This window comes from Triturus cristatus, chromosome 10 (assembly GCF_964204655.1).
Source record: "Triturus cristatus chromosome 10, aTriCri1.1, whole genome shotgun sequence".
In the NCBI taxonomy this organism is placed as follows: domain Eukaryota; kingdom Metazoa; phylum Chordata; class Amphibia; order Caudata; family Salamandridae; genus Triturus; species Triturus cristatus.
This window is the reverse complement of record NC_140593.1, coordinates 958,831,423-958,854,834: the sequence shown is the minus strand read 5'-3', so window position 1 is coordinate 958,854,834 and position 23,412 is coordinate 958,831,423. Positions and strand designations below refer to the sequence as shown.

Genomic DNA, 23,412 nt, shown 5'->3' with positions numbered 1-23,412 from the left:
CAACACTTTTATTAGTATGTTACATCATTCCCATCAGGTTAGCAATGCTACAAATTGTTGGATATGTGGCCGACTCCCTCCCTATCAGAACTATAAAGGAATTCTACCTCTCTTTCCATACCCGTTCACACACAACGGCTCCTGTGGAGCATGGTTTAGTTTAATTAATTCCCAAGATTCGAACTCCGCAGTTTATCAAAACAACTGGGTATGGGGAAATCTGAACTTAGTTTTACTTAAAGTCTGCCACCCCAACAAGGAGGGACTTCCCAAAAGAACAGGAACTGATCTAGAAAATGAAGTATATGGATTAGGTAATTTTACGCTTAATCTCTTGATCTTGAATGTCGAATCCGAAGCTACTCCAATTTTGCCCGCCATGTCCGTATTTCCAGTAAAAGGTGAATTATGTGTAAGAAAGAATGGTTCCATACATATGGGCCATAGTAGATGCACCACTGTAATAGAATTCAGTGATCAAGGCAAGTCTACATTTAGAGCTTCTCGCCATTCCTACTTCATATGTGGTCAGACGGCATACATACGTTTGCCACTAGATTGGGATGGTACCTGCTACATCGGATTCCTTTTGCCACCTGTTTTCCTAGCTCCTCCTGATTATCATAGAAATACTCATTTAGTACACAATAGAGAAAGGAGAGATCTCCCAATAGTCGATTACACTGAGACAGCATGGGAAAAATACACAGATTTCAATAAAGGTCTTTTTCCCTATATAGGTACAGTTACCAATAGTAAGCTGACATGTAGATTAACCAGAACCCTTGAAGCAGTAGTGAACGAAACTATCTCCGCCTTAGGCAATTTAACAGAAGAGCAGTCTGCTATGCGGATTGTTGTGCTTCAAAATCGTCTTGTCCTTGACGTCATCCTGGCCGATAGGGGCGGAGCTTGTAGGGTCATTGGATCAAGCTGTTGCATTTTCATACCAGAAAATTCGCCATCTGTATATAAAGCCATAACTCGCCTTCATAAGATTGTAAGCCAGATACACCAGAATCCAGGCACCTGGACTTGGTCCGGTTGGTTTTGGAGTGTATTATCTACCTTTGGATGGAAGGTCCTATCCTTCCTAGGTATTGGCTTCCTCATATTATTCAGTTGCTGTCTATGTCTACAATGTGGACCAGCGATCTGTGGTCTGTGTGCCACATCGTGTATTCCACCACCAAGATTTCATTCATCACGGAAGAAGAAAGAAGAACAAATGATGCTATATGAACAGATCGATGGATTAATGAAGATTGATATCTCTTGACGGGCAAGTAGGGGACAAGGAGGGAATGTGGAAATATGGATTTTTCTGGTCAGTTATGTCCCCTATCTTGGACCCCAACGGTTTCATGTATAAATCACAAGTACATGTATGTTTCCTCCAGTTCCAGTTATGAAGACGCAAACACATGTGTGTCCACCGCCAACATGTCCTCTTTCAGACCCGCCATGAATGGGCCGGATATTCCATTCCTAAGTATGAAAGGCCACCGCCTTTATATGGTTCACTTATCCCATTTTACAGTTCAGGCGAGTAGGCCCTGATTCTGCCATCAAGCCTTTTTCTGCCTTCTGCCTCTGAAAACTCCAGTCTGAGCTCGCATCTGTACCCATGAACTTTGTCCTACTCCCTGCGCGGCTAACGGTGCCTGACATCAGCCTGTTGCCTGCCAAAAAACTGTATTTCACCTTCAAGATTATCTGTTTTGCTCCGCTCCCTATCCAATGCATTCCTGTCTAGTAGTTTAAAGTAAACATTCTTTCAGCTACCAAGCAAAAGGCCCGGCTTCTCTGTCTTTATGCAAGTAATTCATAGCCCTGTTAATATGAAAGATTTCTGCCCTCGCATCTAGTGTAGACACTTAGACGCTTGTACACGCATTAACAGTCAGTATAGTCAGTATAGAATAAGATTCTATCCTAAGAAGACCTTTCTTTCTGGATAACACAGTCCTTTAAACATAGGATATTAGATATGATTTAGGATTAGGTTGACTTGACCCTCCAGACTTCTGTCGCCACATGTAGAGCTAAATGTCAAGTCCCCTTCACCCCCTAGTTACACGTCAGTCACACGTCATGCTGCTGCGTGCGCATCTCTGCCAAGTATTTCTGCTGACATTACGAAATTCTTTCATGGAACCACCCATTTATGACGTCATATCCAATGACGTTCTTTAAGCTACGCCCAGTTACACCTACTTTAGTGACGCATGTATGTTTTATCTTTGCTATCAATTGTTACGCCTCCTGCATTAGTTTCACTGTAATGCCTATTGTATAAAAATGATTACCTGTCAATAAAGTGGAGTCTTCACTTCCTGAACCTTCGTGGTGATGGAATCTGGAGCTCATCAATTTAAATTGATTATGGAATAAAGCCCGTTCCGAACCTCTAATACCACGGATTCTGCCTCTTATTTTATTGAGCTATTGTTATAGATTTTCCGCATCAAATTAAGTCCCGGTAATTAAATTATTTACCACAGGTGTTCCGTAGAGTTCCATGTGGTACCATGGGCAAACGTTCTGAGGGGAGAATTGTGCTGGTGGAGCTGAATATGCTGTGAGGTAGTCCATGTTTGGTGTTATTCTGTGCAAGATGACTCGAGAGGTATTCATGTCAGCTCTCTGCCTGAATATTTGCAGTTGTTTTTGAGAGGGCTTTTAGATTGTTCACATTTTTCCAGAATCTTTCATGTCTGTTGTATTTTACGTCCATTGGTAGTCTAGCCCAGAGTTTGTTATTCACCTCTCTTTAGAAGTTCCATCTATGCCTTCTGTAGGCAGTTCTCCCTTTTGTTGCTGCAGCTTGCAGGAAATCGTTATTTGGTGTTTTTTGGAGAGCCCTAAAGACCTGATTTTCAGTACGTTTTAGATCTCAACATTTTTTGTGAGCTGTCTTTATGCTACTGCGCTGCTTCCTAGTTCCCGGTACAGGCACGGCATCTAGATCAGCAAACTGGCTTGTGAATTGGTCCCACTTGGCTTGATCAGCCTGTCCCTCAGCTATGTCTGCTAGGTACGATCTTTTTGCTAATTCGGGTAGATTGAGAGCTGAATGAGTTCACCATTTTATCCTTCTCTTATTCATGGTATAAGCAGAGGAGTATGTTGCTTTATCTGGCACATGGCTGTCCAGACAAATGACAAAGCACAGTTCCTGCAGGAGGTGGTCACTTTCACTTTGGCCTTTTTATTCAAAAGCTGTCGACAAGATGGACCAGGGGGACTCATAGCAGTGGGAAGTCTATTGAGGAGCTGCTTGTAGGATTATGAAAAGTAGCTGCTAGTGGGTTGTCTGATGGTAAGCAGTCATTGACAACCCGAAGGTTAAGATGCTCTAGTTCGCTGATGAGAGGTCTGCCCTTTTTGTCAAGCTTGAAGAAATGACGTTGACTTTGGGCTGGAATTGCCCATTGTGCGTTCTGGGCTGTTAAAGTCTCGTCTTCTTGTCGCGAACCAAGCAGATTCATGTTAAAATCACCTGAGAGAATTATTTCGGTAGAGAACAGGCCTTCCAAAAGTTTGCTGAGCTTGATTTTCAAATGCACTATGACTCTTTGTTTGGCCTTTGCTTCTGGCAGTTTGTATGTATTCAATAAAGCCAGGGGGATCGTGATTAGATTCCAGCTAAAGATGGTTTGAACAATTTGCATGCCAGAGCATGTAGTTGGGTTTAGGTATACAAACTCATTTTAGTGCGGCAGAGATGTACATCACCAGTTACCTTCTACGGTAGCCATAAGACTAATCCTTTGTTGCAGGCGTAGAAAAATGAATGTAGCCTAGTAATGTTGGCAAAGCTTCTTCCCAGGTTTTCTGTAGCATGATCACCTGAAATGATGTTAGATAGTCCAGTGTCTCATGTTCGTCCAATTTGTCTAACATACTCCATGACCAGAACCTTAAATATCCTGTTTGAGCAGAAGCAATTTCAGCTGCGGGTTCGGTTCAATGTTGTGATTTGGGTTTATTCAATACACAAGAGACCCAACTCAAGTTGTTGTCTTTTACCAGTGGCTTTTTGTCTTCCTGAACAGGAGATGGATCCAGTTTCTGGGTTTTCCTGTTAGACTTGCTAAAGGCACCTTTTAGGACTGAATGTACATTTGTCGGGGGTACTGAATGTACACTGTCCTTTTACCCCTATTACAAGGGGCCGAGGGTATGCCAGTTCACTGGGGATGGTCATATGTATTCCCCATCCTTTAAAAGGTCTTAGATATTTTGTTGACTGCTTTGGTTGATGTCCAGGTGACCTTGGATGTCCCCTTACATTGCCCCAGTTGAGAAGGAATGAACTCCACAGAAGCAATATCTTTAGAACGGAGGCTACTTGTTTGCCAGATATGGGTAAGAAGGTGGAAGATATTTCCCTGATTCAGTATGTCAAAATGTTCTATTTAATATCATTCTGGATACATTAAAGTTACCAAACTGGTGCTCTTTTCCAGTGGCGAAGGCTGGAAAGAAAAAAATTATTTCCGTTCTCCCGGCACCAGCGGTGGGTCAGACTTGACGCTGATGGAACTTACGGCACACTGATCATACACTCCAACTGAGATAGTGCAGGGTTCTTATCTTTTGCTTGTCCGGGTGCAGACGGGCAGTCAACCTGTCCATGGTTCTTTGTTGCATCCTGTATCAGTTCCTTAGTGAGGTTAGGAGAATTTAGGGGGGGCCTTTAATATGGCTTCCTCCCCATTGGCTATGGTTACTTTCGGTTGGTGGACACTTATTTTTGATTTCAAGTACGTTGATCTTGATCTCGGTGGAGCCGCTTGTGTCCCTCTGATTTGATCTGTGGAGGGAAGGTTCTCTTTCATTTGCGAGTTCCTGCAGATCAGGCTTGTTGGTATTTAGACAGGTGTCAGCTGCAGCCGCCTTTAGCAGAACTATGAACGCTGTAACATATGAGCTGCCAGCCTCAATCAGATTTTTAAGAGCCTTGCCATGATTTGCGTCCCTTGGGAGCGTGTCTTGATAACTTTTTGCTCCTGCATGACTTCTTCAGTGAAAACTGGGGTTGGTGCTTTTAAAGAACGAGTAGAGGCTACTGCGCACTGTTGGGTTGTTCTTCATATTCCTCGTGGCGATTTCTCCTTCGGAGTCTGCCTTGTTGTTGATCTGGTGCCACATTATTTTCTAGCCTCTCCCCCATGCTCCTCATATCAGCTGCTACTAAGCCAGTGCCTCCTGGTATAATGTGGTGTGATGCTAATGCCATGCAGCTTGTGGCAAGTACATGAGGTTTAGGGATGTTTCTGAATTGGGGATGAGTTGAACAGGTCATTGTTTTCCACGCTTTCTTCTTTCCTAACTACAAGGCCTGATTCATTAGGATGGGTCTTCCGTTTGTTGCATGCAGTTGGTGTACCCCCAGATTTTTTCCTTGGTTAATTTTTCAACTTTTAATGTGGACTTGAGGTCTTCAAAGATCGATTTGGACTATAGGTAGTGATTCTAATTTGTTCAGTATTGGGGAGCAGGTGCAGATGGGACGTACAATATCAGTAGCTTATTGGGCCCGTAACATGAGGCTGTTTAGATCAGCAATTTTATTTAGCAGTACCAGAAATTAACACAGTCATGGTATTTGAAAGCGTTATTTAAGTTTCTGTTTTCTTGAACTGATAATTAAGGGCTTCGACTGTGGACTGTAAGATTACCAGATGTCCTCAACTTTTTTGTTACTTAAATCAGTTTCACATGCCGGGGGCTTACCGTCACGAGGAGTCACAGATGAATCTCCTGCATATTAGGCGACTATTGCTTCCAGCTCCTCTGGGTTTAGAGAGGGCATTTCATAGGCCTGGGATCCTTGGATACCTTGAGTGGTAGACAAAGTGACAAAATAGTTTGTGTCGACTGTGTATTCACTCTCATTATTGTACAGAAGTCCTGGCTTAGATAATTTGCTAAGATTGGTTGGCAGAAGATCTGGAACACTCTGCCTGCCTGTGTTCTTGTTTGAAGAGGAGTATCTCCTTGCTGTGGGGGGTGTTACCTGTTCCCTTTTCCCTTCAAGTGCTTTGATGATGAAAGGTCGTCGCAGTCAGATAAATGGGTGAGGTGTCCATGTCTACTCCTATACTGGCTCCTGTGCCCCCTTGAGAGATGATGGTTGGTGCAGTTTGGCCTGCCTCAAGGGTTCCTTTGGTGTCTTAAAAAGCTTTCATTGATCTCCTGTTGGGCAGTGCATGGTGTGCTTACTCTAGGGGTGTTGTGGTCCCTGGCAAAATATGAGACTTAGGATGTGGGCATTGGTTCACCCATTTCAACAGGAAGTGAGTAGAACTAGTGGTAGGCTGTATTGGTTCAGTTCTTTTTTGAGCCAGGCCATGCAAGGCAGCATTTGATGTAAAAATTACTGCAGTCAGATCTCTTATCTAAAACAACTTGGTGAAGATTTTGCGTTGGCGCTTTAATTACTTTTTGTCCTCCTTGAGGGGAGAATATATGCCCTCGCTTTGGTTGGGTAAAAAAGCATGAGTGAAACAAGCAAGACAAGGCAAAATGAGGACAGGTTAGGCCCAGTCGCACCAATTGTTCTATGCTGTTACAATGTGCAGCCCTCTTGGAAAGGCACAAGCTGAACCAGCATAACGCCGGCTGCCTCCACACCAAGCAGAGAAGAGCCAAAGCCCTAAGGCCTTACCTGCGCTCTCGCTGAACTGGCTGGTTTGGTGGAGCCGGTCTGTGCCTGTACCGGCCTATTTTAACGTCCGACCTCCTCTCCAACCCACTGCACTGAGTACAGTGTGCCCATGAGACACCTGCACTATCTTCTCCTCGCTTGCTACTCACCGTACCAGATGGTATCTGCCCCCGTTGGGTCGTTCCTCCAGGTCCTGAGCACTGAGGGAGCTGGGAGTCAGGAGAAGCGATGCTGCCACAGCTAACCTTGCATCCCTCGCCCCAGCCAATCCTCGCCCCACACACATGCGTCATTGTATACTTTCATAGCTTAATCCCTTTGCCGGGTCCTGCCAAGACATGGTAGATGTGCAATCTAATCTACTCCTGCTCCCAATTTTCCCCATTGCAGGTGGGTCTGCAATTTCATTTTGAAGCCTACAACACACAGGTTTTATGGCAGTGGCACAGATGACATAATTAGCAGTAGACTATCCTTTACATAAATAAACTGGCATAAGAGTGCTCTCCCTTCACTACAAGTTAACAACTCCCCTGATGTACTTATCTTTGTAAACAGAATTCAAAAACAATCGGACAATTGCATGCCCTATTCTCAAACTCTCCACATATTATCACCTCCTGCTAAGCGCCTCTGTACAGACTTAATATGTTTAAAACATTTCAGGTTCAGACTTTCACAAAATTACATACAACTATAATATTAATTTATAGCAAATAAACAAAACTAATGTGGTATTGAACAACAGAATACTCTAGTCTATTAACATAGACATTTGGGAGTACATGAGATACTCCTGTAATACTATTTTACATACTTTTATATGCCTCGTAAATTGCGCCCAAAACATCTAAAATGGAAATAAAATGTGAATGTTCATGGACTAATCATATGCAATTATTACAAATCGAAAAGGCTATATCCTCTTCACACTTTCACTATTAGGGAGATGAACATTTCCGGGCGGATTCACAAAGGCATGCAAGAGTATGTGAAAGAGTACTAGATTAGTACTTACTTTATGTACTCCAAAATGCATTTATTAGTAGGCCCCTTTATTTTTATCAATTAATTTTTCAATAGTTGTGATCATTTTCACATTGCTAACAGACAGGACATCATTCATAATATTGGATATTTAAAAGGAAGGACATAGATATGATATTATACACACAATTCAAAACCTGGAAAGTGAAATTAAAGACCTATATTATGACATAGCTTCCTAGTAGTGGAACTGACTGATGGTGCAACCCGAAAGTTAGTTAAAAATGCATGTTTGTTTAATGATCATTGGGTAACTATTAAACAAATATTGCAGAGGTTTGGGTTTCTGTCAAAAGCACAAGGGCAAACTGTGGCCAAACCTGCTTATCTGTCTTTACAAAACACCATCCTTGCATATCAGAAACAAGAAAGCAGAGCTTCTATATCCAAATATTGTGACTAAAACGAGTAAAGATGCATTAATAGGAAATTTGAAAACTCAGTATGGGAACATGGCTGGATCAAATTAATCTATTATGTGAAGAAGAAAAAAAAGATTTGCATTGTTTACTGCAACGAGAAGGAAAGACGCTCAGAAATTGTGGACATTTCTAGATATGAATCAGATGTATAAGTAAATTGCAAAGAGTTCCACAACTGATAAAATCTAAGCCAGCATACGAGTTTTTACTTTAAGAGATTTTGCACGAATTCAGAATTGGGCCAATTCTTTAAGTTCTCCCACTAATTTCTGGTCTGTGATCTGAAGGGATAGCCAAATAGTTATAGCTAAGAAAGAACCTCCAGTAAGGCTCTAACTCACATTAAATACCAGTATTTTAAGTTAAGAAATGATGCCTTGCTCAAGGAAAGGGTGTGTGCTGGTAATCAGTATATGTGTGACCACAAGATTAGCACAGTTACAGTCTCACTGTATCATTGGATGTTTGGTGGTAAAACATTTGCTAAAATGTTTTTGCAGAGATTTGAAGTTTGAGCTAATGAAAGCAATTGGATAAATTTTTCTCATTGAGGTTTCACTAAAGAATGTTATCACCCTTTTGATGCTAGTGAGAAACTCAAGGCAATGACAGGTAAAAAAAATCTATGTGTTTCTTACACAGATACCTCCACACTCAACAGGGTTGAAACAGCCTGACTTGTGACAGAAATTACTTTCTTGGGGTCAGAACAATTCTCTTTTAAATTGATAATCAAACTGCTCAATGAGACCCGAGTGAGGATAACGTTTCTCTGCTATGGTGGTTAGTTGCCTAAAATTAATACTACACACAGACTAAAGCACAGCTATGTTTTGCTTATACTAGGCTGATCTGCCTCAGACACAGTAAACTGGCAACACATGAGAGAGGCTGCATTCTTACATCAACTTAATTAAACCAAGGATTATTATGGATCATTTGTACACATGGCAATCTCCTTCTACAAAGAGACAAACCTATTTGGAATAATCAGTAAAAGGGGAACTCCTTAGTTTTTGTTTTCTGATTTAATCTATTCCTCAGTATGAGGGTGTATGGCTAATTTGTACTAGGAATAACTGAACACACAGTAGAGGAAGTTTTGCCCAAAAACATAGCATTTTGCATGTCTTTGTCCAACCATCCTCATACTGAGACTGGAATTACTGTGTGTTTTTTAGCGAACATCATGGCAGTATGGTTGCTTGGACAGTTTTATTTCCTGGGCTTTATAACCTAATTAGATTTAGGGTTGGTAAATACATAAGGCTATGTGTTCGAAAACTAAATAAGAAGGACTATTCAGAATGAGGAGTGTTAATTTGAATGTACGACTAAATTCTTTTAGAAATAGTGATGTGATCTATTTAAATTTACTGCAAATGTATTGTAATATCTTCAAACTGTTTGTGAAAGCTATTCATTAAAGATTTTACGTATTACCTACCTATGTTACAATTAAAATAAGAACTAAAACATTAAAAATCTGTGTCCAATTTCCAGCAAGCATTGGCAAGGACAATAGATCAGGGTAAAGAAATGCAGACAGGGCAAGTATGTGGCGGGCTGGAGTTGAGAGGAGTGAAAGAAGGAGGAAAGCGGGAAGTGTTTGGAGCGGGAAGTGTTTGGAGCGACACACAGGGAAAATAAGCGGAGTGTACACAAGTGAGCAGAGGCAGAAATGAATGGAGAGAGAAAGGGAGGTTGGTTGGCCACTGGTTGTAAAGTAGTCCTTCATGCTTTGCAATGCAAGTATTCTATTGGTGGTGGAAGGATACGCCCCTGCAGCCAATAACATTAGGTGAGACAGGAATACTCCATTAGACTGAGAGAAGCCATTATTGACCATGTCTCAAGCCAACGGCTGAAAATGACAATGGTTGGTAGGAGAGGGACCAAAGCCTACTTTAAGTATACTAAAAACAATAGATCTGGTTGATAACTGCACTGCAAAAACCCATGCCTACAAAGGAAACTGACTTTAATGGTTAATAAGAAATACCTTTGGTGCGCCCGAGGGTTGCTTCTACAGATCAACCATTAGCCAGTTGATGGGCTTACAAATGAAAAGATGGCAGTTTCTTTGTACCCTGCAAGTAAATTCTCTAGTTGGACCCTTACCTATGCCTCACATTCATTATTTATACTCACATTTGAAATCTGCTTTTGTAATTCAGAATATATTTCTTGATTGTACCATTTATGTACTTTTAACAGGTATTTTCTTCTTAATTTCTCTGTGGACTTTTAGACCCCACCACCTTATCATCTATGCACGTTTTCCAGCCATGTTCCCTGTAATTACTCAGTGTTTTCATTTGGAATCAAACAAAGCACCACTTAGGCAGTCCTTCCTATAATAGATCTTTAGCTCCCGGTCTAGGTTACAACAGCACCTATGTGGGCTTTGATAAATTTGGTTTAATTTCTCTGTTTCCTGCTCCCCCTATGGGTTCTGGTAATGTCTGGAACCTAGGACCCAACAAATTCCCGGTTGCCATGCATTGTAAACACATGCACTGAAGCAAAATGAAAATCTATGCTCTTGCTAGGTCTTCTGATGCCAAAAAGCCACATAATACATATATATAGTTTTTATCCACAGGTCCTTGAGATTGTCGTGATGAGGCCTTCGGAGTAATTTACTGGCCGATACAGATTGACACAGAGGAAGCCCTCCCACCACTCACTCACGATTCTGGACTCCTATTGTGGTAGGATAGTTTTTTTAGACAAATCAACTTCTGCTTTAGACTGGTTTGGCTTTCCTATATTGAATCAGTTCCATTGACTAGTGTGAACTTATTTCTGAAACATTAGCTTAAGGACAATTCAAGCTTTATTCATATCATGATTTTCTTTTTAATGCGATTGGCATAATAGATATGCATATGAACGTGTTCCCCAACACTGTTGTGTACAAATACATTTATATTATCGAACACTGTTTTTCTAACATTTTATGGTATGCTGATTTTTTAACTTTTCATTCTTAATTAACATGGCTCATAGGACCATACAATAACAGACAATATCTGAAAGCATGTCGGGGCAAAGCATTGTGTTGAACAAATTATGGCACATGAGGAGACAAGTGGGATACCCAATTATCGTAGTTACTTCACCGACTCTCCCTCAGACCCCCTGTATTTCAACCAAGGCCCCCAAACTTTCTTCCATTTCTTAGTACATCCTCTACTCCTATATATAGTTTCTTCGGCCCTTTGACACCAATCAAGGTCCCGCCTCCACTGCTCCCATTGCAGAGGTGCCTGTGACCCCCACCCTCTGGCAATGTTTATTTTCGCCACCCCCGCTGCCAATGCTAGCCAGATCTCCACATAGCTGGACCAGTCTGTGTCCCCTTTAATCATTAGCAACAGCCACTTTGGCTCCATCGGTACAGAGTCGTCCACTACAGCAGCCATGGTGTCCGTGACTCTGGTCCAGAAGGGAAGAATCTCAGGGCACTCCCATAATATATGGTAGAAGGTGCCCCCCCGTTGACAGCCCCTCACACAGAGGGCCGACTGACTCCTGCCCCAAGCGAATAGGTGTGTGCGAGGATAGTACATACGATGAAGGATCTTTAACTGCACCAACCTAAACCTTGAGCGGATTGCTATTTCACGCAGACTCTGTGGCGTCCTGCCAGTCGTCGTCATCCAGGCTACCAATATCCCGGGCCCATGCTGCCCAAAGCGACGTCAAAGGGTCTGGCATATTGTTTATGAGCTTGCGGTAGATGGTGGATGTGGGCTTTTCTAGTATGGGGTCTAGCAGCAGTCTATCCCCCATGGGGGAGTATTCCGGGATTGATGTGCCACTGCGTATGTACGAGCGTATGAAACGTATGTAGTGATAGCTTTGCGAGTCATGGAGGTCATATTCCTTCTTGAGATAAGAAAAGGATCGGGGGCAGTCCCTTTCCAAACGTCACCCAAGTATTCAATGCCAATTAACTTCCACCCCCTGAAACCGGTCAACTTAGTCACCTTTCTCAACTGGTTTTCGAGCCATAGAGGGGTTCTACCAATCAGTGTGTCCATCCACCCCAGGAACCTATTTGCCTCTCTCCAGCACTGAACAACTACCCTGGTGTGTGCAGGCCACTCCATCCGCGGTCTCTGGGCGTAGAGAAGGGGCTCGCAGTTTTGCCCCCCCCCCCCCACCCCCCGGGCATGACCATCCTATCCACTCTATAAGCAGGTTCAGAACTGTCCGTGAATACCCAGTCGCTGACCAACTGGAGCTGCAAGGCCCAATAATACAGTTTGACGCCTGGAAGCACCAGGCCACCATCGTATACCCCTCTGGTAAGCTTGTGTAGTGCTAGTCTCGGGGTCCCACCATCCCACAGCAACGTCTGTACCGCATGCGATATTCGTTTAAATACATTCGGAGGGATAGGATACGGTGTATTTTGCAGGATATACAAGAGCCTCGGCAGCGCGAGAATCTTAAACAATGCCGCTCGGTCCATGAGAGAGAGAGGCAGTGATCGCCAGTGACTCACGTCAGCCCCAAGGCAAGCCAGTTGGGGCTCGAGGTTTCTAGCATACAATTCCTCCTTGTCTCTTGTGACGTATATCCCCAAGTATTTGAACCCGCCAGTTGCCACAAAGGTGGGACACCTAGTGGGGATCCGAGGGGGAAGGCCTGACAGGGGGGAAGATCACGGACTTCGCCCAATTAATTGTGTAGCCACAATAGCTGCCGAATAACTCGAAGAGGTGTAACACCTGCACTATCGAGTGGTACGGTTGTGCTATATATAGCACAATATCAGTGTATAAGGAAATACGCTCTTTCCACCCGTCGGTCAGCGACCAAACCCCAGATTGACCTGTCCCTCCTAATCCAATGAGCCAGCGGCTCCAGAGCCAGGGCAAAGAGGAGGGGGGACAGGGGGCAGCCCTGCCTGGTGCCCTTTCTAAGGGGAAAGGCCCTGGATACGGCGCCACTGACCCTCACTCAAGCCGCAGGTTGCTCATACAGAAGGCGCACCCAACTACAGAAAATCGGGCCAAAGCCTAATTTCTGGAGCACCATGAACAGGTAGGGCCATTCAATGCTGTCGAACGCCATGGAGGCATCTAACGCCATCAATGCCGTCTGGGTGTTCCCAACATCCTCAGTCATGTAAAGTACAACATACAGACACAGCAGGTTGTGGCGGGTGCTCCTACAGGGCATAAACCCCGATTGGTCAACATGTGCCAAATCAGGAATAACAGACATCAATCTGTCTGCTAGAGTCTTGGCTAGGACCTTGGCCTCCACGTTGAGTAAAATGGGGCGGAACGAGAACAGTGGTCCATCGGCTTCCCTGCTTTATGATCAGTGGGGAGCCTACCTATCTCACGCACCTCAGAGTACATTCGAAGAAGGGGGTTAATAATGACGTTTGCCAGTCTTTTAAATATCTCTACTGGAAGCCCATTGGGCCCAGGCGCTTTCCCAGACTGGAGGGAGTTAAGGGCATTCCCGGTTTCCTCCCCCGTGAAATCTACATCAAGGCGGTCTCTTTGGTCAGAGGACAACGTGGGCAACGCAAAATCCCGTAGGAACTCTGCGCAGTTGTTTTCGGTCCTGGTGCAGACCGGGGAGTATACCCTTTCGAAGTGGGTCGTGAAAGCTTCTGCTATGCCCGTGCTGGTGGATACGAGGGACCCCGACGCATCTCATACTTTAGCTACCCAGGAACGCTCACTGTCACGCCGCTCGAGCCACGCTATCAACTTCAGGGCCTTGTCACCTATGTTGTAAATCCGGTGTTGTGTGGCGAGAGCGTAGGCTCGTGCCTCCCCCTCGGCCAGGGCTCAAAGTTCCCTCTGTTTTAGTGTCAATCTGTGGCGAAGGTCAACAGAAGAGGCAATGTTAACATTACGTTCCAGTTGCTCAATTTCGCCTTCTAGTTGTCTGATCTGTAGGGATTCCTCTTTCTTCTGGGCACCTATCAATGTCTGGGCCTGCCCTCTCAGCACAGTTTTGTACGCTTCCCATAATGTTATGTTGGACTCCATCAAGCCCCGGTTTTCATCAAAGTAGAGCGGAGAGCCCTCCCGGAGTTTATCTCCTACGATCTGGTCTCGGAGACGCCACAGATCTATTCTCAGGAAAGACGCTCTGTTAGTCACCGGGCCTCTAAGAATAATGCTGACTGGGGAGTGATCTGAGATTCCCACGGGCCATAATCTGGGGTTCAGCAAAGTCTCCCACCTGGTCAGTACGGGTGAAGAAGTGGTCAAGTCTTGAAAAGGACCCGTGTCTAGCTGAGTAAAACGTGTATTGCCTATGTGTAGGGTTGTGAGTGTGCCACAGTTCGCTAAGTCCCATTGCCGTGACAAAGCCGGCGAGGCCCCGCGCCCCCCTGCAGCCCAAACCAGCGCTTGAACGGTCCAGGTCTGCGTCCATTGCTGCATTAGTGTCACCCCCTATCAGGAGGACCCCGGGGGAAGATCCGCCAGAAAGGAGTCCCGCCACGGTAGAGTCGAGGAGTGTAGACCTGGCAGAACATAGCAGGAGCAGAACACTAGGGTGCGCCCCTCCCATTTACCTGCTGTCGCAGCCAAACAGCCTGCATCATCAGTCCATCTGCTCGAAATAACAATGGGCAAGGTGTTGCGGACTAAAATACCCCCCCCCCCCGTGAACCAGACGTGAACCCCGAATGGGCCACCAGATAGTAGCCAAAACGATCTAGGGCCCTGCACCTATTCCCACGCAGATGTGATTCCTGAATTAGAACCACGTTGGGTGAATGCCTCTTAAGGTGCTGTAGTACCAATGTATGTTTGATCTGGTTACCAAGCCCATTCACGTTCCACGCCCATATGGTTATATTAGCTGGATCACCCATGTGTGTCGGAGAGGCTCACTTTCCTCGGATAATCACACAGCCTAACTGTGTCGCTATGCAAATTCCCACATGTTATATGACTATACTGGTCTAGAGCAAAACATCCCAATCCCTGAAACAGGAACCCCCCCTCCACCTCCCCCCCTCCCTGCTCGGTGGGACCCCAACCCCAAACAGGCAGGATGCTTGTCGCCCCAGTACCCAACAATCAAAATTGGTGAGGAAACATGAACTTGCAGTCAGCCAGCAGAGTTCTACGTATCGAACGAATGTCCCACCCACACTGGTAACTGTACTAGAGCTCCCCGATGCCAGTCCCCCTGGACTCGCTACCCCAATACACTCCCGGCTGATTCAAACCACCATTGTGAACATTACATTATTGCAGTTAGTTGCGAGGGAATTAGATTTCCTTACTGTAAGGAACTCTGAGACATTGTCCCCATCCATGTATCGGAACCATGCCAGCCCCCTAGAGCATAAGGAAGAAAAAAAAAAGAAAAAAAACTATTACGAACCCACCCCCAGATCACTTAATTACTCTCTGTTCGTGTCTCTGGCTGCCAGACAAAGATCTCTCTTCGCTCACAGTGTCCTGCCCATTATGGCGCTGTTCGGATCTGTGCGGGCCACCTTTCCTGCCCACTGTCCGCCAACACTCCAACCAGTCGCTGGCCTCTTCTGGGGTCTCAAAGAAATACGGCCTTGCCACCATCCAGGATCTTGAGGCAGGCGGGGAAAAGCATCATGTATTTCACCCCTTGTTCCCAGAGGGCTCTCTTCCCACCATCAAAGGACCGTCGCTGGCGCTGGACATGAAGAGTAAAGTCTGGAAAGAAGCGGATTGTGGCATTTTCAAGCTGGAGATCGCCAGACACCCGGGCCGCCTGCAAAATGGCATCCCGGTCTCTAAAGTTCAGGATACAGGTGATAATAGTGCGCGGGGGCCCGGGGCCTAGGCTTAACCCCCAGCGCTCGGTGGGACAACTCGATTGAAAAGAAGTTGGACAGGCGCTTAGGTTTCAGGTGGTACAGTACCAGATCTTCGATGAACCAGTCTGTGGTTGGCCCCTCCATTCCCTCTGGGACCCCCACTACGCGGTTGTTGTTGCGTCTGGCTCGCCCCTCCTGATCCTCGAGCCGGGCGTAGATGTCCGTTTGGTGTTTGGTTAGGGCGGCAACCTGTTCTTCGAGTCTTTTTGTTTTGGACTTTAGACTCCCGATGCCTGTTTCAGCCACTGCCACCTTCTTCAACATCTTCCTGATATCCGCTTGTAATAGGTCGACCTCCTGCGTCACAGAATCTAGTTTGGGCTCCAAGGTTCCACAGAGCTCCCGAATAGCTGTCATGATGTCTCTCAATGAGGGGTCTGGGCCACTATCTGTAGGGTCCTCCTGCTGGCTCCCACCCGGAGCTCCTTCCTCTCTCCCCCTGGCCACCATGTACTTGTCTATCTGGTTGGACTGACACAGGCTTCTTGGTCTGTTTCGGCCCATGACTCGGGATGTGCCACCCACCGTAGAGTCCGGCCTGGGTGTGGTGGAGGGTAAGCCTCTGTATCTTCCGGTATTCTCCGGGGGGAGGCCAGGCCCTGTGGGAATTCTCAGCATGAGGTAGGGCTCTGCGGGCAGAGTAGAGGCTTTAGCTGGATTCGCGATGCCACAATGAGGTCAAAGGAAATCGATCTATTTGATCTTATCCTGGACCGGCATCTTGACCTTCTGTTCATCACAAAGACCTGGTTGAATGGATCCTCCAATCCAACTGTTCAGATGGCCATCCCAGTAGGATTTAAAATTTCCCGGACTGACCGCCTTAGCGGTAGAGGGTGGTGGTGTTGCCATTGTATATAGGGATCTTTGGGAGTTTACTCTGGGGAAAAATATAGTATTGGGGAGGGTGAATTTTTGGATTTCACCATTGTCTTCTCGGCTCATTCCACGTTGGGAGGGATGCTAGTTTATAGGCCCCCCGGCTCTGCTGGGTCCTTTCTTAGTGGTCTAGAAGATGTTATTGTACCCCGCGCCCTGCGTTTTTCACAATATCTATTTGGGGGATCTCAATAGACACCTGGACCAAACAGATTTGGGGAATACCCGTGATCTATTGGATTCCTTGAATTTGGCCCAGCTCACTCAATGGGTTAGCTTAACCACCCATAGTGGAGGCTATATTTTAGACCCCATTTGCTCCAACTTCCCTATCACAATTGAAGATCCGCTTCCAGTCCCTTGGTCAGACCATCGTTTATCCTACTTTACGTGGGCTGTGGGAGAAAGGGCTGCCGACCATCAGTCCAGTCCTAGCCCTGCTACCGACAAAATTGACCCGGTAGACTTTAGCCTCGTTTTAGAAGATTCTAGGTCCATTCTCCCTGCTGACTTGAAAGTGGCTCTGGCCAACTTTACTGATTGGATCGGGCGGGCAGTTGACAGTCTCTCATCGCCTTCATGCTGTATCAGTCATAGGGACTCTCCCTCTAAACCTTGGTTCTCAGCTGATTTGAAAACACTTAAGCAACACTGCAAAATGCTGGAACGCGGCTGGCGTATGGACTATTGTCCAGGGGCTAAGAAGACACTCAGAAAAGCCCAGAAAGTTTACTACATGGCCATTAGAAAGGCCAAAGGCTTATACTACGCTGAGCAGATGGAGTCTGCCAGCAACAATTCTAGGGAAATATTTTCTATTGTTCAGAGTTTCATGGCCCCTAAGGCTATGACTACCAAACTCCCCGCGTCAGTTGCCTGGTGCGAAAAGCTGTCCAACTTTTTGTATTGATAAGATTCAGGTCAACCAGGCAACGTTCGCCAGCCAGTTTGTCTTTGGCTGCAGCACCACCTCCCGCCTCTATGCTGACAGCCTACTCCTCCGTTCACTTGTCAGAGTCCCTTAAAATATTGAAATCTATGAAATCCGGGTCACCATATGACCCGTGCGCGGCTAGGCTCCTGTCCTCCATCGCCGAATCGGTTAATTTTGAGGTCAATACACTCGTCAATCTTTCCCTCCAAGAGGCAGTTGTCCTGGTAGAGTGGAAACAGGCGAAGATCCTTCCGCTTTTAAAAAACCATCGCTTGATCCTGGGGACCCAGGGAATTATCGCCCCATTTCTTTGCTCCCCTGTGTGGCGAAAATTTGTGAGAAGGCAGTTAATAAACGACTTATGGATTTTGTTGAGGGGACCAGCCTACTTCACCCAGCACAATCTGGTTTTAGAGCTGCCTACAGTACTGAGTCAACCTTGGTCGAAGTCTCTGAAGCTATTCGAGACTGTTTGGACTCTGGTGGAAGTGCTGCTCTCAATGCTGGATTTATCGGCGGTGTTCGATACCGTTCCCCATGCACTGCTTTTGGCCCGGCTGGCGGACATGGGTATCTCTGGGCTAGCTTGGAAGTGGCTGGCATCCTTTCTTGAGGGGCGTTCGCAACAGGTCTGGCTCCCGCCTTTCTCGTCTCCTCTCCAATCTGTGACCACTGGAGTGCCACAGGGGTCTTCTTTGAGCCCCCTGCTTTTTAATATATATGTTACTCCTCTGGTCCAATTAGCGGAAGAGCAGGGTGCCAAGATCGTTGCTTACGCCGATGACACCCAACTTCTGTTCACCTGGGGTAAATCGAAATTTTCTACCTGGAGGGTGAAGGAGTGTCTGACAGCTGTTTTCCAGTGGCTCTCTGCCGCCCAACTCAAATGTAACGAGGAAAAGACCGAAACCCTTCTTTACGGTGAATTTCCCCCCTGGTTCAGGGAATCTCTCTGGCCGTCCGATTATCCTATGCCATCTTCTTCTGGACTACCAGTTAAAAAATCTGGGCGTCTGGTTCGACGAGCAGTTGTCCTTCTCGACTCGGATTAAAAAATTGGCTGGGAGTTGCTTTGGGATATTAAAGTCTCTCAAGAAATTCCTTCCACTACTACCTAGGACAGCGAAGGAAACAGTGACCCGGGTACTGATCCTTTCTCAGGTAGACTATGCCAATGGGCTGTATCTGGGCCTTCCTGACTACATTCTTAAAAAATTGCAGGTGGTCCAGAATGCAGCGGCCAGGCTGGTGCTCAACATTCCTATTAGAAAGCGTGTCAAGCATCATCTGCGTATGCTGCACTGGCTACCTGTTATGAAGCGTGTTGAGTTTAAGGCCCTGGTTATAGCGCATCATACTTTGTATACTGGAGGACCTATATACCTTAGAAAGCGCTTTGCTTTCTACGCGCCTGCCAGACACTTGAGATTGTCATCTCAGCTGCTTGCGCAAGTTCCTCATGTGCGCCTTCAAAGAATGGGGGGTAGATCTCTGGCCGTGAGGGCAGCCATGTCTTGGAATTCTTTACCTTTTTCTTTGCGCCATATCCAAGAGCTGGGGCAATTCAAGAAACAGCTCAAAACTTTTCTGTTTTAATTTCTTCTTAATTGGCACCTCATAGGCTCGCGCCGGGACACTCCCAGGAGTAACTGCGCGCATTATAAAAACCCAATAACATAACATAGAAGCATGCATGAAAATGGCATACATAACCGTAATGACTGTCACGGATCATGTAATGTAAAGTGTAACGGTGCATACTTAATGCTGCATGCATTTGCTGGTGTTAATAGCATTACATATTACGAATCTTTAAATTAAAAACCTTACAGGAAGCAGTACTTACTGTGCTATGCCAAATCCCACAGGAATACAAGCCAGGACAAGTCCAATTAACAGCACCAACAGGAAGAAGAAATGGGAACTGGAGGCTCGGAAGGGCCTTGTTGCAGGCCTACAATTCTGCATTAAACTTATCTGTGGAAAAAAAACACCCCATATTAGAGGGATAAAGTTAAGAACCAAGTCTTTAGAAGTGCTCATTTCACAAATATGTGCATATATTTCTAATACAAAGTTTACATTCATATTTGCAGTAGGTTTTTTTGGGTAGAGCATCAGGGCGCATGCGCTGTCTGAATAAAACCACTTTATTCCCACCTCCTGCTTACCGTTGGCTCATTCCAGTATCATTCTTCTTTGCAGCCTCCAACCATGTTTGGTTCTGGCAGCTGATACCTCACTTCTTTTCAGCCGAGGAACACCAGTGAAGTATGGTGTACATATGCAGGCCTTCTTTATCTCCGGTTTGGGAGAACTTTCTTTTTTTATTGATTCTTCTGTCGCTGCTTCAATCACCTACTCATAGATGAAGCCACAGAGGAGGCAGCTCAGAAAAGAAGCGTTTGCAATGCAATAGGTCTCGCATTAGTCAAAATGTGAGCTATTGGCGTTGCAGATGCTAATGGTTTTTTTTTCCCGTTTCAAATTATGCCAGCAGTAGCATAATATTTAAAGCAACTCCTTTCACAAACGAAAGGGTGCAGTTTCACAGGCTGTTACTAAGCTTCCCCGGGAAAGAGATGTTCAAAATGCTAACCTTGGCTCAGGTCCTATCTGCCATCGACCCTGGAGACTGGATGATGGCGTTGGACTTGCTGGCGTTGGGACTTGCTGGATGCTTATTTCCACATCCCCATCCTGCCAGTCTACAGATGTTACCTACAGTTCACGGTAGGCCACAACCATTTTCGGTTCACCGTGCTCCTTCGGCCTTCCCAGTTCCCCTCTGGTGTTCAAGAAAGTGATGGAGGTGGTTGCAGCTCATCTGCGCAGATCAGGGGTCCTAGTTATCCCCTATCTCGACGACTGGCTGTTAAAAGCAGGCTCGCACCAGGCTGTCGTCTCTAACCTTCAGACTACGCTGGATCTTCTGCATTCACTGGGGTTCACTATCAACGTGCCGAAGTCACACCTGACTCCCTCTGTGTCGCTCCCTTTCATCGGACACACTGCAGTTTCGGGCCTATCCTCGCAGCAGCGAGTCCGGGATATTCGGGCTATGATACCGATGTTTCAGCCTCTATCCTGGATTTCGGTGAGAACGACCCTGAGGATGCTGGGCCTCATGGCCTCCTGCTGGTGGATCATGCCAGATGGCATATGCAGGCTCTGCAGTGGGAGCTGAAGTTCCAGTGGGTGCCGCATCAGGGGAATGTTTCCGACTACATCCAGATCTCGGAGGGAACAGCGCAACAACTGCAGTGGTGGTTAACAAACCAGGATTGAGCCAGCGGCAGATCACTCTCCCATCCCCAACCAGAACTGACCGTAGTGACAGATGCATCACTCCTGGGATGGGGTGGCCACTTGGGAGAGGTGGAGATCAGAGAAGTCTGGTCTCCAGCAGAGTTTTGGCGCCATAACAACCCGTTGGAGCTACGGGCAATGCGTTTGGTACTGAAGGCATTCCTTCCCTCCCTCAAGGGGAAGCAGTGCAGGTGTTCACAGACAACACCACTTCCATGTGGTACTGCAACAAACAGGGCGGGGTGGTGTCGTTGACCCTTTGTCAAGAGGCTCTTCACCTTTGGACATGGCTGGATCATCAGGGCAGGACCCTGGTGGTTCAACACCTGGCAGGTCCTCTGAAAGCCAGGGCGGACAAACTCAGCAGCCGGTGTCTGGTGGATCACGAATGGCGTCTTCACTCAGAGGTGGTGCAAGGTCTATTTCAGCAGTGGGGAGAGCCTTGGTTAGATCAGTTCGCCACTGAGGAGAACAAGCAATGTTAGCAGCTTTGCGAGTTGGAGTTTCCAAGATGGCACTCGCTCGGTGCCACGTTTCGTCACGAGTAAAGTTGTGGCCTCCAGTACGTATTTCCGCCTGTACCACTTGTGCCCTGAGTGCTGAAGAAGATCAAGCGCAACCGGACACAAGTCATTCTTGTGGCACCGGACTGGGCACAAAGAGTATGGTACCTCGAGCTCCTGACCATGGCTATCGATCCTCCGATCAGACTGCCCCTTCAGGAAGAACTTCTGTCGCAGCAGCAGGGGACGGTCCTCCACCCGAACCTATCCAGCCTCCACGTCTTTGCGTGGAGATTAAGCGGCGACAGTTGACAGCTTTTGACCTTCCTCCTAAAGGCTGTAATGTCATCTTGGCAGCCAGGCATTTCTCGACTAAGAGGGTATAAACCTGTTGATGGAACACGTTTGTGGCACTGTGCACAGCAAAGGCTGCTGATCTCCTTTCTGAGGTTCTTTTGTTCCTTCTCTCTTTGGCCCAGCAGGGCTCTGCTCTGAGCACTCTTAAAGGCTACAGCCATTTCTGCTTTCCTTCGGCTCCCAGATCAGCCCTCTTTGTTCAAGTACCCAATTGAAAGCAGGTTCTTTAAAGGCATTATTAATCTCTTTCCGCCATCTCCTTTCATAATGCCTCACTGGGACTTGAAACTTGTTTTGACTTACCTTATGTGCGCACCCTTCGAGCCTCTTCACAACTGTCCTCTTAGCCTTCTCACGCTGAAGACTGCCTTTCTTGCTGCCATCACCTCTGCTCGCAGAGTGAGTGAGCTTCAGGCTCCTTCTTTTCAGTCCATCCGGACAAAGTGGTGCTAAAACAAGGCCCTCTTCCTACTTAAAGTTGTCACTCCTTTTCACATCAGACAGACTATTACTCTGCCCACTTTTTTCCCACCTCCACACCCTTCCAAGGAGGAGGAAAGACTCCACCGTCTGGACCCAAAACATGCACTGTCTTTCTACCTTGACCGCACAAATGATTTCCGGGTGGACGATCAACTCTTCATTGGCTATGTGGGTGTCAAGAAAGGTTGGGATGTGCAAAAGCATACCATCTCTCGGTCAGTCGTCCTTTGTATCGAGGTTTGTTACACTTTAGCTAAAAAGGAACCTCCAGTGGGGCTGTAAGCTCATTACACTACAGCTACGGCAGCAACCACGGTTTGTCACCTGGAGTCCCACTCATTGACATCTGCCAGGTGGCCATGTGGGCTTCTATGCACACGTTTACCAGACATTACTGCCTGAATAGTCTAGTCCAGAGGGCTACTTTGCCAGTTCAGTCCTCCAGGACGTTCTGGTGTGAACGTAGTTAGTAGTCTCTTCCACCGGGTTTGGTATTGCTGGGGTATCTATTCTAAGGTAAGGAATCTATACCTAATAGTCTCTTTCAGATGAGCAAGTTACTTACCTTCGGTAAAGATGTATCTGTAAGAGACATATGTTAAGTTATAGATTCCTTACCACCCCATCCATCCTCCTTGCTCTGCGAACTGACTTCTAGGGATAGAGACTCCCTTGCAGAGCCCTAGTGTGGGGCACCAGTGGTCAGTGTCTTTCAAGGCTCTGTGCTTCTGGAATGGAAAGTTGTGTCAGAACCGACATCAGCGTGCTGGGGTGGCGTGTAGGCACCGTGACGGCATCCCTGCAACCACGATGCTGACGACGGATGCGGAGTGGACCATCGCCACCTACCGACACGCAGGGGTACTGCTGAAGAAAAATGTTCCTCATCCAGTCGGATGCCTGGGGGTAATTCTAAGGTAAGGAATCTATAACTAACAGATGTCTCT

The 23,412-nt window shown here is 46.3% G+C and overlaps 1 protein-coding gene across 2 annotated transcripts in view; it reads right to left on the bottom strand.

Annotated features, from left to right (window-relative positions):
* Nucleotides 1-23,412, bottom strand: part of TMC7 (transmembrane channel like 7) — a 261,682-nt gene that overhangs the window by 37,001 nt on the left and 201,269 nt on the right. For both annotated transcript variants that reach the window (XM_085628843.1, XM_085628844.1), the window contains exon 13: nucleotides 19,660-19,790. In XM_085628843.1, coding sequence (XP_085484969.1) covers nucleotides 19,660-19,790 — 131 coding nt within the window. The remainder of the gene's footprint in view (nucleotides 1-19,659; nucleotides 19,791-23,412) is intronic.